The 14,779-nt window shown below is 40.6% G+C and overlaps 1 protein-coding gene across 5 annotated transcripts in view; it reads right to left on the bottom strand.

Annotated features, from left to right (window-relative positions):
* Nucleotides 1–800: 800 nt before the first annotated feature.
* nlgn2b (neuroligin 2b) overlaps nucleotides 801–14,779 on the bottom strand; it is a 140,177-nt gene continuing 126,198 nt past the window's right edge. For 2 of the 5 annotated variants that reach the window (XM_023962099.2, XM_078930300.1), the window contains exons 6-9: nucleotides 13,058–13,323; nucleotides 11,986–12,139; nucleotides 11,121–11,487; nucleotides 801–5,933 (exon numbers count right to left, since the gene is read on the bottom strand). In XM_023962099.2, the coding sequence (XP_023817867.1) occupies nucleotides 5,018–5,933; nucleotides 11,121–11,487; nucleotides 11,986–12,139; nucleotides 13,058–13,323 (1,703 nt within the window). In that variant the 3' untranslated portion in view covers nucleotides 801–5,017. The remainder of the gene's footprint in view (nucleotides 5,934–11,120; nucleotides 11,488–11,985; nucleotides 12,140–13,057; nucleotides 13,324–14,779) is intronic. The other 3 variants (XM_023962100.2, XM_078930301.1, NM_001201507.1) reach the window with 2 other exon arrangements.

Raw genomic sequence — 14,779 nt, 5'->3', positions numbered from 1 at the left:
ACCCAACTCCCAATGGTTAAGTGCCTAGGATAGCACAAGGGTTACACACCTTCCAGTCAGTAAGTTGATGAAGAAGCCTCGTCAGTCCATTCCTGAACTGTTTTGGTGGTTGGTTTAGTCCTGCTGATCAGAGGTTTGTATGTTGGTGATTAGCTCTACAGAGATGTGATCTGAGGTGAGGAGCTGCTGCAGCCTTGTATCCACCTGGGATATTGCAAGTAGACTTGATCCAGTGTGTTGTTGTCTCTGGTGGGAAAGTGTATAAACCTCTGAAATTTGGGGAGCACTGCTTTGACTTCCACGTGATTGAAGTCTCCTGCCACAATCACAGCTGCTTCTGAGTTGGAGTTCATCTGCCTGCTGATCAGACAGTAGAGCAGTAGTTTGTTGGCGGGTGATCTGATGTTGGTGAGGAGGAGACTAGGAAGAGCTGGTCGATATAAGCAGTTGGACCATATTAAAAATGTGTGGTTTAAATTTGAGACACAAAAAACTTACCAAATCACCCAACATACCATAGTTGATACTTTCTAGATCTTATATAATATATATATATATATATATATATATATATATATATATATATATATATATATATATATATATATATATATATATATATATATATATATATATATATATATATATATATATATATATATATATAAAACGCTTGTGGATATCAAGAAAAGGGTTTAAAAAAGCCATTTAAATATAAAAAAAGGGAATTTTCTGTCAATTCTTTGATGCAGTGGCTTAACATGGTTAACTCTGTGAAAGAACAACTCAAGAAACACTAGTTTAAGAATGTCTTTTAATGTTTTCCGGTTCAGATACACAACATACAGTGTGTAATAGCCTCTATTTGAAATAGAAATATGAATTTAAATTGGTTTAACTTCCTCCTCTCACAGTTTCTTGCTCCTCAGGTTACTGTATCAGACTAAATGAAACAGACAAACAGGTGCAAGCTTTCATTTCAACACTCCGCCATTAAACATCATAACAAGAGGATATTTGGATCAGTGGGATGCCTCCCCCCCCCCATCATAAGCCAACATCACATTTGGCGTGTAAACATGTAAACTTAGTGAGTGTGCTTCCGTTAGCCATCCAAGACCCCTTTTTTTCCCCAAAAGAGGAAAAGACAGAAGGAGAATTTTGTCATTTTTGGAGGAAATTCACAACAAACAGCTGCGTCACTAATCCCATGGACAGAATGTGCAGACACAATTGGAAAAGGTAGCAAAGCAACCACCATGATCAGAGCCTGAAAGAAGACTAAATGGACTACAAAGGATTTATTTTATATATATATATATATATATATATATATTGTATTTTTTTTTTTAAACCCCCCTCCGGTCACACGGTCCAATAACACCCGAGACGACTTGGAACAAAAATATGATTCATTCCCTCAATGTCACAAGTTAAACTCAATTTTGTGGCTTATTTTTGACCACTTTAATGACACCATGTTGTTTCGCTGTCTGGAGTCCTTCCTTGTTCCCCTTCATTCATCCTTTCTCTGCAGCTGCTCTTTGGCTTTTCACCAAAAAAATAAATAAAATAAACTAATTTTATTCCAAAGCTGCCTTTATGATTGATGGGATGTTGCCAAATGTGCAGGTTATGCTTTAAACAACCTTTCCTTCGGTAGGAACATGTTACTCACAATTTAGAGACCACCCTGAGCCAGAAATATTCCTTTTTGAGTTTACCTCATCCATGCTGTGGTTTTTTTGTTTTCTTTTTTATTTCTTTTTTAAATTTTTTTTACATAGACTAAAAGATGTGCCCAAAAACCTACTGAGAGTTGAGGTCAAGAAAATGAAACAGGATCAAACAAACCGTAAAAGTTCTCGTAAAGTCGTCTTGAACTTGCACCTGTTGTCCACAAAGAAAAGACCCAGCTTATCACTCAAACCAAACGACAAACGTAATATTTACAAATTCCATGTTGTTCTGTTACACTTAAAAAAATGTACAGTTTGTTTTCTGAGTTGGTTCTGTCCTTGCAGCTTGCTCCAGTCCGGCATGAGGCATGGCAGTCCGGCTCCAGAGTGCCTGAAGCAAATAGGATGCTGAGGAAATACTCCCCCAGTTTTGCGGTGTGAGTAGTGTCTGTTGGATCAGATTTGTAGACTACATCCTTAGTGACAGATCAGATTGTCCAGTGTTTATGTCACAGGGCTTTTCTTTTCGTCTCCAAAATTGTTCAGAGCACAACCTGTCTTTGTGTTCACTTGTGCGAAAGGTGTGACATACCAGGCTCCCTCCTCCTCTGACCACAAATATGTAATTTTTCCTTCTTCTGACGTGCAGAAGCGACACTCATCGGACGGCGAAAAAAGAGCGGACGAAAAGACGAGGCAGGTCCTGGGACTCCCGAAACGTTCATGTCAGTCGCAGACGAAAAACCGTATTCAGAATAATCACGAAGAATCTTTTTTTTTTTTCTTGAAACGGAAAAAAGTGCTATGTTCAGGTGCAATTCAGAAACACTGAGAGTGCAAACCTGCAAAGGATGAAGAAAAGGAATGAAAAGCAAACTAGGGGGGAGGTTTTTTTTTTAAAGTCAGTCTTGGAGGGGAACGGGGGCGGGGTTGCGGCACAGCCTCAGTGTTAGGAAAAAATAGAGGGAATATTTACTCTCTTTGTTATAATTATAGTTAAACACAATATTTATCTCTTTATATACCTTCTGAAGTACCACAAAGTGCTGCTGATATTAAAACAGAAAATGAAGATAAAAAAAAAAAACTTAAACAAGGCAAATTCTGAAAGTGAAAAACATCTCTCTGGACAGATTTCAAATAAAAACCTAAACAAAAATCATGCAATCATTCCACACAGAAACAATAATATATCAAGTTCCCTGTAATAAAAAGAAAGATAACAAAGAAAAGTGGTTAAAAAAATGAAGAGGATTGGCACTTTTTCTGATGGTAATTCTTTTTGTAAGATACAGTCAGGATGAACCTCTCCAGGCGGTCCACTGGACGCCGGCGAAAGAGGAACTTTGTCACAGTACTTGGCACCAAGAATGCTGGTAAAAATGAGATATCAGAATATGTTTTCTTTTTCATTCATATCCTCACAATTTATTATTAATACATCATTTACATTTGTGTTTTTGTATAAAAGACTCCAAAAGAGAAAGGAGAGTCTTAAAGTGATTGCGAGGAAATGGGTTATGTCAGTGGTTTAATAAAAAGAGCGATAAAAGCAGATGCAGAAGGTGTGGGGGGGGGGGGGGGGGAAGAGAAGTGTGAGAGGAGATAAACGAGTAGAAATGGAGAGTAAAGACAGAGAGATAATGAGAGAGAAACAAATAAAGTAATGGACATGATTAGAGCGTGTGAGACGCAGGTGCAGCGAGCTGTAACGGGCAGCCTGGATTCCAGGTTGCATCCAATGTACGGTGGCCCTGAAGTGCCAACAGGCAAAACAATATATTTAAGATCAAAACGACAGTTAAAAGATATAAGCAAATGAAAAAACCCATTGCATTTTAGAAATCAAAACAAAATTTCAGAAACCAAAACAAGTCCAAAACAATGAATCGGAATATAAATTAAACAAAACTAAACTAATTTTCAGAAATCAAAATAAAATGTAAAAAAATAATAATAATAATAATAAATTGGAAAAGGAAGATACTATAGGACATCACTGATTTTATAGTAAGATTTAAACTCTTTTAAATGTGTCTTTAATGTTGGCAACAACTTTAAAGTAAATACCAAAAAAAAACAACTTTTTTACGGAAACCAAAAACCTCAAAACCAGAATGTCAAAAATCAAATGTCATCAGCGACGTCCCATAGTACCTACCTTGTCTGGTTCCTTATTGGTTGTGGACAGATTCTTTCACTACTCACTTCATGGTGCTCTATATAGCTCTCCTTCTAGTACAGCTGTCAGAATCTACAATTACAAAATTGAGTGTCCTAGAAAACTACTAGAAGTCTCTGCGAAAAACCAGAGTGCTTCGATTCTCACTAGATTGGCGAATTTAGACCACAATGCATTTCATTTGAATTGAGTTTTGAATTGTGGAATTTTGCTTTGATCTCTAAAACGTCATTTAAAAAAAAATGTTTTCCTTTTTAATTGTCAATGTGATCTTTAATATGTTCTTGCGTTTAATTATTTGTGGATGTAATTTGCACTTCTGGGCCACCGTACCGAATGGGATTCAGTCATTTACTGGTCTGCCCAAGAGATGAAGCCCAAATCTGGAAGTGTTCTAAATGCTGAGGCAGTGAGTGAACGGATTCAATGAAGATAGAGTAGAGTGATCCCAGCAGACATTTTGGTTTTCTTGTTAGCCTTGCGTTGCCATCAAATAGGCTTCCATCTCTGCTAATTGATTTCACGCTGAACAATAACCTCAAACTACAATGCACACACAGCTGTTGGGGTTTGTCGGGGGCCAAATTTGACTTCCAGATTGGGCCTTTAAAGCTGCAATTTGTAAGTTCCAACAAATCGGGCTTCATGAGAGACACCTTGTTCGGACATATGTTGCCCCATACAACTCTGCTTGCTACTGAATCGTCATTTTGCAAACAACCCCCTCCCCCTTCCCAAAAAATGCATATTTGTGTTGCTTTGTTAAACACAGTTTTACACTGACACACTCACAAAAATGTTCAAAAACACTTGCGCCCAACAACTAGGCTACACATCCAATGTCTGGCTGAATGATGAAACCCAAATGAGGGAGCTACAAGCTTAAAGCTTAGCAACTTTTCTAAGCACCAAATATTCATAGAGCTAACAGGGTAAAGCAGTTGTGGCGCACTGTGACAGAGTAGCTTTCGATACAGTCTCTCTGAGTTCTGTTTACAGTTTGGAGGAAATCCTTTGCCTCTTATCTTACAAACTGCAGCTTTGTTTGAGGGCTTTATGAGAAAGAAGATCGAACGAGGAGAACATAGGTGATAAAAGTGACGTTTGAATGGAGGAGAGTGAGCTCAGAGAGGGGCAGCAAAGCTTGTACCTGCTCCTATACACGGGTGGTAGAGTGTTGGTGTGGCAGGGCATTGTTGCTGTGGCTGGGGACAGGTGTAGAAGAAGGGGTGGGGATGGGCGGGTATGTGTTGAAAGGGTGGAGGGGCTGCATGCTGCTGATGGTGCTGGGGATCATTGTTATGGTGTTGGCGGTCATAAGTGGCACATCCTCTGGGGCTCGCCTCAGGGCCAGCGTATAGTCAGGCGGGCACCTCAGGGTCTCCAGATCGCCATGGACGCCGCGCGAAGGGAGTGGTGTCCCGTGCTCCAGCTCCACCCTCTGTTGTTTCATCTGCAGCGACATTAGCTCCTCCTCCTGGCTCAGCGCCAGGTCGTTGTGAGGCGGGGCGCCCACCACTCCCATGCCAACGCCCATTCCCGCTGTCGTGCTGCGGTGAGGGGACAGGCGGCGGTGACGCCTTTGCATGAGTTCGTGCCGCTTATCTCGTTTGTAGTAAAGCGCGGCGAATGCCAGCACGTTGAGAAAAAGCAGCGAAGCACCAACAGCTACCGTCACACTCAGCTCGGTCGAGTAGTCCCTTGTCTCACTGGGAAAAGGAGAAAAGCGGGGTCTTTCAGAAACATCCGGATCAGAATCTGGTGGGTAAGTAGAGACCACCGGGTGTCGTGTGGAGCGGGTCCCGGGATGAGAGGGCTTCCTTCGGTTATTGGGTGGCAACCGAGTGGTAATGGAGCTAATGATTTCCTCGTGTAGGCTGTGGAGATGTGGCACCAGTTCGAGCCAAAATGCCACCTTGTTGGCACGGTAATTATCTCTGACTCGAGGCTTTAGGCCAATATGCAAGTACTGCTTGTCTTTGGAGCTGAATTTTGTCCAGATGACCTCTTCAAAACGGTTCGGCTTCGTATGGATAAACGTGGTGTCCTGAGGAACTGGCAAGTTGGGATCCCTGGAAAAAAAAAAAAAAAAGGTGTAGCCTATTAATGTTTTCTTATCTGTTTATATACAATTGTCCGTTTTGGTATTCTTGACATTTTTGCGGATATTTCAAAAGCTATTAGGAAAAACAAGTTTACGTTCTGGAGATTACAAAAATACATTTTTAACAACCTTTCTACAACATATTTAAAAAAGGCTTCCGACTCTCATTCGCTGTGAGACTCACACATTTGATTGGTCTCTCACGTTCTCACGCCACACCTCTATTTCTCACGAAATACACTTAAAGTCACTTTTTCCAGTTGATCTTTTTAATGAATTTGTTAAGGTCTGGTTAAGGCTGAAGCAACACTCGTAGGATCCATAATTTAGGCTTGAGGAGACTGTGGTGATTGATTAGGCAATAATATTAAGTGGGATTCTTTGTTTACGCGGATGTGGACGCATGGTTTCTGTGAGTGCAATCCACTACTGTGACACACTCATTCTCAAGTTAAAACATCAACAAAATTCTATCTACTTTGATTTAACATTTTCCAGGTATGTATTTGAGTTTGAGTGGTAGTAAGTTCTAAATATTATGCACTAATGTCTAGAAAGACTCTCATTCATCCAGGTAGACTTCATCATAGTAGTAGGTTTAAAGGTTGTCATCTGGAATTGGTCTTTAAAAACCAAGTCCAGAGGACAGCCTTTAAACCGACTACAATAATAATTCACTAATTTTAACACCTCAAAACGTTTATACCTTTTTGAGAATCTTGTTAAGATAATGTTGAGACACAAGTCCTGTTTTTTTTAATTATTGAAACGGCTCTGATAAGTGCCCACGGGATCCCCATTGGACGCACACACAAACTACCCTCTGATTGTCAAATGTTCTCATTTCGAACACAAGACTGGCCCTTAAACAGCACCAACGGGCTGCGCAGGATGGGGGGAGAGATGTGTGAGGAGGGATGGGGGGCACTGTTCTGTTTCTGTTCTGTTTCTTATCTTGTCTTTCTTCCAGCACTTTTGGAAGTATGGCAACACATTTCTTCCTTTCTCTTTGCATTCTCCTGTTTTTAATAGCCACTTTTTGACACTTTTTAAAAAATCTCTTCGAATCATTTCATTTCTGCCAGTGTTGCAAGATAGAGTCATGGTTTTCCAACCCAAAAGTCATTTGAAAACCACCAGACCCTTAAAAAAAGTGAACGAGTTATAAATTAATTAGCCATAATTAACAGTAATTATTCACCTATTGTTTTATGTCCTGGTTCACTTGAAAGTCCGACTTTGACACATTTTTAATAATATTACATCGATCCAACATTTTTGCAGTCAGTCAGACAGAAACATTAAATAATTGACTATTACTAAACTTTATCAGCAGCTATGTTTTTCTCAAATATTAAGAAAAAAAAAAGGATTTTTTTAAATAAAAAAGTAGAATAAAAACCCAAATAAGGGCAAAAAGCGTATTTTCAGCACAGCTTCACGTCAGATCTTAAGACTAAAACGACAGAGAAACACAAAATAAACGGTAAATACTTATATCCCTTGTGCTATCTTGTGGGGTCCAGTTGACCCCACTCCCAACATTAACGGTCCTTGGATGGCCCAAGGGTTAAGTAGAGTTAATGGCCGACGAAGTGTGCGTTATTACTTTTTAACGCACGCCGTGGAAGCCTGAACCGTCCGACGCGAAGTGGAGGACTGTTGCTTCCGCAAAGTGCGTTAAAAAGTAATAACGCACACTTCGAAGACCATTAACCCACTTATATCATGGTCACTTACAAAAGCAATAGATATTAACCAGTTTTTAGACCTTAATTCTTGATTTTTTTCCAATTTGGATCGCTTTTCTCACAAAAAGTGGACTATATGTTACGTGATGCTGCGCATTGCGATGTGACAAATAGTCCGCGTTGCACCACACCACCGCTGCAGTCGAGATTCGGCGATATATATATGCTGATCGTCCCGATGGGTTGAATAAAGCATCAGTTCGGAGAGAAAGTTCACCTCTTACTGCTTGTTTTTGTCCAAATGATGAAGCAAAAGGTTGTTTTAAAGGAGCCGGCGCAGTGATATAAAACATTTAAGCTAGCTAACCGGAACTTCTTTTTTCACTGTGGGGTTATCATGTTTTAATGCACAGCCAGCAGCCAATCAGAATCGAGTGTTCACCCGGACCATGGTATAAAACGCTTTACTACCTTCTTAAAAGTGCTTTAACAGTCCCAGTCCTGCACACGCACATTGACAAACTGATGGCGGCTCCGCTGCTGAACACTGATTGGTCCCTGTTGGTCTTAGTCTCCTTTTTTAATGTTGGAATATTCCATTGCTGCAGAGGGACGGGGGTGGACAAAACACTTTTACATGTGATTTGGGGTCGGTTTGTTTTTATGACAGAGTTAAATAATAATGAACGTTAAATTGATTTTTGACCCTTTTCTTAGTTGTTCAACTCGGGGGCCCAGAGTGTTGGTGGCCCCAGGCAATCACCTACCTTTTACTAATGGTAAGTCCGCCCCTTTAGTGAGTAAGGCTTAAATCAATGTGTTGCGTGCAATCACACAGCCTCGAGAGCATCACTGAAATCGGTGCAGCCGTTTGAGGGATGCGCAGGAGGCGATTACGTCATCAATTTGCACATTTGGAAGAAACACAGTGTTACGTGCAGAGCCAACCCAAACTGAAATTTGAGATCTATGACTCATGAACTGTGAGACTGCAGGGAGATGGACAATTTCTGGGCTAAAATGGGGATCAAAGAAAACAGAAAAAATTATGTCTACCGAGATCCAAATACAAAAGTTTTTCAATAATCATTGTTTTGCGTTTTTAGATTATGTTCTTTGTCTTTTAAAACCCATTGATGCATACTGTAGTTCTGTTATGGTGCTTTTTGTTTTGTATCTGTATTTTAAAGTAGCCTAATAAATGGGTGTGATTGCCTGTATTGGAGAACTGGACTGAGTGATGCTTCGCCCCTGGTGTTCCAAACAGGAAGTACCTGCTGATAGAAACCATTCTGTTTGTCAAAATAATCCTTCTTGATCTGATACCTTTTTTTAGCACGTTTTTGATAATCCTCACTTTTTCACAATATTTTTCTGTAGTGCAATATTCGAGCTGTAAACTAGCCAATCAGATGCCTCTATGAAACAAGGTTGTTTCATGTCAATGCTCAAAAGGTTTGATTGACAGATTATCCAAAGCCTGCTTTCAGTGGTTCAGACCGACTCGAACCAATCACCGCTTACTAACGTGGTTCCAACGTGGCGAAGTCTATATCACAGAAAAATGGCGACTTCAATTACTTTATTTAGTTTGAACCGCTGGATGTTATTTATTTCTCCCAGCTTACATGTGCCAGATTGTTCCAGAGGCTTGCCACCATGGCAAAGCTGGTCCTGGTGCTGCTCCACTCAAATGCAAAGTGGGCCTAAACAAAACCAAGACCAGGAACAGTTTGGCCTTGGATGAAACTTTAAGGTAGTAGGCCCTGAATCAGGTTTTTTACTGATGTCAAAGTAATTTTGAGAGGTACATGGCGCTCTGTCAAGTGGGAGTCAACTAAAATTCTCAAACCTTCAAAAAAGGCCACAAGTACTTACAACAAGGGACAGTTCTAACCTTTTTCTCTAAATGCCTTGTATCTTGTCTTGTCTTAGTGTAGTTTGTTTGTTTCCCATGTTATTAAGCTGAACAATTATTTTGTGTTGTTCTTTAAAAAGTCTTTTTTTCCTTTTTCCTTTTCAGTTCATGATTTTTTCACCTTATTCGCAAATACACTTTCACAAAACTAAACTTGTCTAATCTATATGCAGTATAGAGTGACTTCTTTTTTCTGACTCTCACTCCAAGCTTTCATAAAAAGTTGGCAGCCCTGCTTTAAATCACCATATTTTCTGCACTATAGGCGCAGCTAAAAACCTTATTAAAAAAAAAATAAAAAAAATTTGACCTTATATATGGATTAATTCTGATTGTGCTTACTGATGTCGAAGCAATTTTGGTGGGTACATGGCGCTCTGTCAAAATGCCAATCTTTTAATTTTACGAATTGCAAACACGGTTGGTTTTTATTGTGAATCTGATATTCCGACTAATGTCTATTTTTTTTGTGTTACTACCAAGGTTTGGAGTTAGCATAGTCACAGTACGTTATCGCCCCACCTTGTTAGTAAAGAGGTTCTTATGGAGGCCCGAGCAGGCTGGCATCCTGCAGTGGGTCTCTGTCTGCCCACCAGCTGGCCTCCCAAGAGCCAGCATAGTGATCGCCATTGCTCCAGCTCCATGGTCCCTATGCGACAGACTGTCCAGGGTATAGCCGCCTTTGCCAATTTGGTTCAGATTTGTACCAAATTGCACCATGCTGCTGAAATTGCGTTGCTGCCAGACCTTTGCGCACAAATCGGATCCTTTGGGTCCGTGCGGCCAAGAAAAAGGTTCAGCGCTGGCCGCACGTAACACGCCGCTTGCAGAAAGGGGGATCAAGAGCAAAGCTACTCAGCTCAGCACCAATTGCCACGCCCAATGTAGAGGAGATTTTGGAAACAGAGGCTTTAGATAAACATGAAATATTGCTTTTTAAGACATTTAGGTTGTGGGATTTTGGTTAAAAACCTCATAATCATAATTAAAACACCACTGGGAGCGTTTTCATAAAAAAATTGTCATAGGGGGACTTCAGCATCAGTTTAGAGAGAAAATTCACCTCTTATCGCCTGTTTTTGTCCAGATGATGAAGCAAACGTTTGTTTAAAAGAAGCCAGCGCAGTGAAATATGACATTTGGGCTTGGGATTATCATTTTTTTATCAAGACCCAGCAGCCAATCAGAATTGAGTATTCACCCAGACCATCGTATAATTATAGCCAATTTCATTTTTACTATTATTTTTAAGCTCATTTTTAGTCTGTATGGTTTAGTTTCATTCATCCATCCATTTTCTAAACATTTTCATCCCATTCGGGGTTACTGGGATGCTGGAGCCTATCCTAGTCATTATTGGATGAAGGTGGCGTCGAACAGTTCGTCAGTCCATTGCCCTGCCTATAATTTAGTTAGTTTGGATTCCAAACAACTTTATCAATTTGGAAAAGTGCAACTTTATTACAATATGACTAGAACCACACAAGAAAACCAAGCTTACACGGAGAAAAATGGGCAAGTCTTTAAAGGTGGTTCCTGTACGTACCCTGTCTTTGCAAAGTTGGTCCAGTACGTCATGACTACGGCGCTGAGCATCACATCATTCTTGGAGAAGTTACATGGAAACAGGTCAGTGGCTCCGACCATGGGAATCCCAAACACATAGGGGATCTCATCTCCGTGGGCAGCGTCGGCCCAGTCAGGCCTGGCCTCAGTCTGACAGTGGTGGTGGAAAGTATAGAAGTAGACGGGTGACTGAAACTCAGCGTGCAGCTTGGCAGTGGCGACAGCTGGGGCTACCCATTGGTGGTCGGTGAACAGAGCCAGGAGGGTCTTCCTACGCATGTCACTGTTGTCCCTGTCAGCCCAGTCCGTGTACATGAACTTTATGGTTTCCCTGAGGATATCTTTACCTTGGAAAAAAAAATTAATTTCAACATGAGTGTGCATGAATTCATTAAATTAAGTATCCACTTTTCTGCCTTAATTATAATTAAAATCCTCAAAACCTTTTTCATTTCGAGCTGTGCTTTTATCTTGTAATCATGACATGCTCTCTGCCAAACATTTCTTTATGAATATTTCACTTCTTAAGAGTTATTTTTATTTTTTTGCAGTTCTAACACTTTTGGGTCATTTCCATTGCACAAATGTAAAGGGGACCAGTATAAAATGAAGGTCTGAATACTCATCAGAGATAACCACATACGGTAGTAAGGATGTTAAAACCTTGACATCTGATTTTTGTTAAAGAAATGTTTTTTAACGGTCCTTTGGCATTTTTCTGATGATGGAGGACATATTCAAAGAAAATTAAGCTAAAAAATTGCATTTCTGAGTATTTCTTTATTATATCGTCATACACATTGAATGGATAAATAACATAGATGGAAAAAAGGGTAAGATCTGACCATCAGGATATCCATATAGATTATCCACAAAGTTGGAGATGGTGTAGTCAAAGGATGCTGCTGATATTCCATCTTCTCCCTCACTGTCATCCACAAACTTCAGACCTTCTCCCTGGTTGACACCCAGCAGAATGTCATAATTGAGGAACTCGCCCTAAGAACAAGAAAGACCAGGGGTGTTAAAGAGACTTTGATGAGTGTTTACACAACACATAGAAAAAAAAGGCTGTTAACCATTATATAATGAAGATGTTGACGGTAACAGCTAGATAACACACACCCTTTGACGTGGTGAAACTCTTTGACCTTTTATGCGATCAAAGTGAATGAGTGGATTCTGATGTGGAGAAAAGCAGCTTTTCGTACAGCTTTGCACCGACATGGAACACATACTACTGTGAAGTGTTGCGTAATTTTGCAAAGCACATTTCTATGCAGAAGAATCCAGTAATATATTATTTACCTACATGGTTGAAGAGTTACTGTAGCTGAAGGAATATACACACTAGAGCTAAGGCTCCGGTGTTATGCTATATTCACACAGGGGATGTTTTATCAAGTACACGATAAAACACTGGACTGTCGTCATCCCATACTAGCGCACGTACTTACAGATGAAAAAGGCTTGGTGCAAAATGTCGAAGTGGTGAAAATCTTGGGAATCTTGCTTCGGACATTTTCTTTTACAGCTCTATTCCAATTGATAAAAGACTTGGCGTCAAAGAATTCCAGCCGCGCACAAACCGCAGTTATTCATTTCTCCTTCGTGATCAATTTTCAAACGGATGACAGTTCTGTGAATTAAAAAGGACGCCATCCATACATCACTACAAAATCCAAGTTCCCGATTGGTCAAAGTTCAACTGGTTTAACTTTCAATGCACGTGTGATATTTTGTCTGCAGAGCGCAAAAACGAATTAAAAACTAGCGTAGCGACGCGTGAACACCAAGTTTTGAATACGGAAGCCCAAAGCACGCGCTCACATTTAAATTGAAATTGGTCGCTTGAACGTGTATTTGTCAGGGAGGTGTGAACGTGGCTTTGAGGGTTAGACTCTGCTCAGGGGCTACCTGCTGCATGAGGATCTCAGGGTCGTCTGGCACCACATCCCCGTCTACCACAGGCCCAAAGGCGATGTGGTAGCGTGCGGGCTGGATGTCTTGGTCCACCAGCTCCCGAAAACTCTTCCTTCGTAGACAATCGACCAAATCTGCCATGTCCCCAAAAGAGCAGCCCACCTTCTTTGCCAGGATTTTGGTGTACATCAGCGGCCGATAGTTGACCGACCAGCTGGAGATGGCCGAGCCGCTCTGTGCGATGGCCCTCTGGAACAGACCTACACAATTGCACTCCCACACATTACAATATGCAAGTACTAATTCCCTGCCAGTTTTTATTTTTTTATTTCTAACACTTTCGCCTGCAGTTGCTGGAGTTTGCAGGGCTCTAGAGTGTGACGTTTTAAATAATGTACGTCTCCGAGGAGGAGCATTGGAAAAGTACAAAGCAGGGGGAAGTGGCAGCATTTAACAGCTGGAGAAAATCATCGGGATAGTTTGTGTGAAAAAATGTGTTTTCCATTACATGCAGAGAGAGACAACAGCAACGAGAACAGTGACAGCTCTGCAAACGGCGGCGAGGTTGTTGAGAAATGGCACAGAGACGGAAAAAAAAAGAGGAACTTTTTTTTCCCTTCTCGCTCTGTTGCACCGTTGCACTGTTATGTAAAGTGGCTTGCTGTCCCTCTGTTTTATCTGCAGATTCTGTCATTAATAATTAAGCCCCCCCATATTCTGCATGCGCCCCACCCCCGCTCGTCTCCCTGTGAAATCAATTAGGAAGCTTCTCAGCTGCAGCTCCCTCTCAGCTCCTCATCTCTCCTCTGCAAACACACGGTGTACCTTCAAAAACCGTTCAGCCCTTCAACTTCTTCAGCAATTTTTTTTTCAAACAGTAGCAAAACAAAACTAAGTATAAATGTAACAAACTTATTTCCTTTCCCCCCAAAAAACTGATATAATGTTGGATCATCCTTATTTTAGATAAGCATCCTTATCTTAGATAAGTGGTTTTTCCCAATGACTGTATATGACTTGGACTGAGTGACTCCTCCCCCCAGGCGTTCCAAACAGGAAGTGCAAGTTGGCTCCAAGAAGCCAAAATCCCATAGACCTCTATTGAGAAACAAACAGCTATTACTCAGTCATTGTCAGAATAACCATTCTTGCTCTGAAACCTTTTCTTAACATCTTACTAATCCAAATTTTTGTTTCATATTTTTTCTTATAGTGTAGTTAGTCAATTAGTACTGTCCAATCAGATGCCTCAACTAAAGTATGTGGTATCACGATGAACATTCAAAATTTTTGTTTGACAGATTTTCCCAAACCTACTTTCAATTTAGCGATGTGGATTTCCAACAAGCTTATTTTTGATTGGCCAGAGTGGTAATCAAGAGTAATCAGAGGAACCAATCACTTAACCATCTGGTTCCAACATGGTGGCGCAAAAAAAATGGCAACTGAATTCACTATTTTTTTTGGAGCCGAAAGTAAACTATTTTCTACACGTGACATCACACTCACAAGGTCCAGTTCTCCTAAGCCTCATTTCCACTGAATAGTCTGGTATTTTGAGTGTTTCCATTATAAAATTGACCCATTGAGCCAGACCAATTCGTACCATTTTTGGGCTCCTCCTTGGTTGTAGGTCCATAGAAAAATGGAACGGGCGGAGATACTGTCACAGGATGAAACCTGTTGATTGGCCAGACTAGCGCCAGTGTATTCCTC

Source organism: Oryzias latipes, chromosome 14, assembly GCF_053564925.1.
Source record: "Oryzias latipes strain Hd-rR chromosome 14, Olatipes_Hd-rR_3.1".
NCBI classification, from domain to species: Eukaryota; Metazoa; Chordata; class Actinopteri; order Beloniformes; family Adrianichthyidae; genus Oryzias; species Oryzias latipes.
Note: the sequence above shows the minus strand (reverse complement) of the source record. Positions and strands in the feature narration are given on the sequence as shown.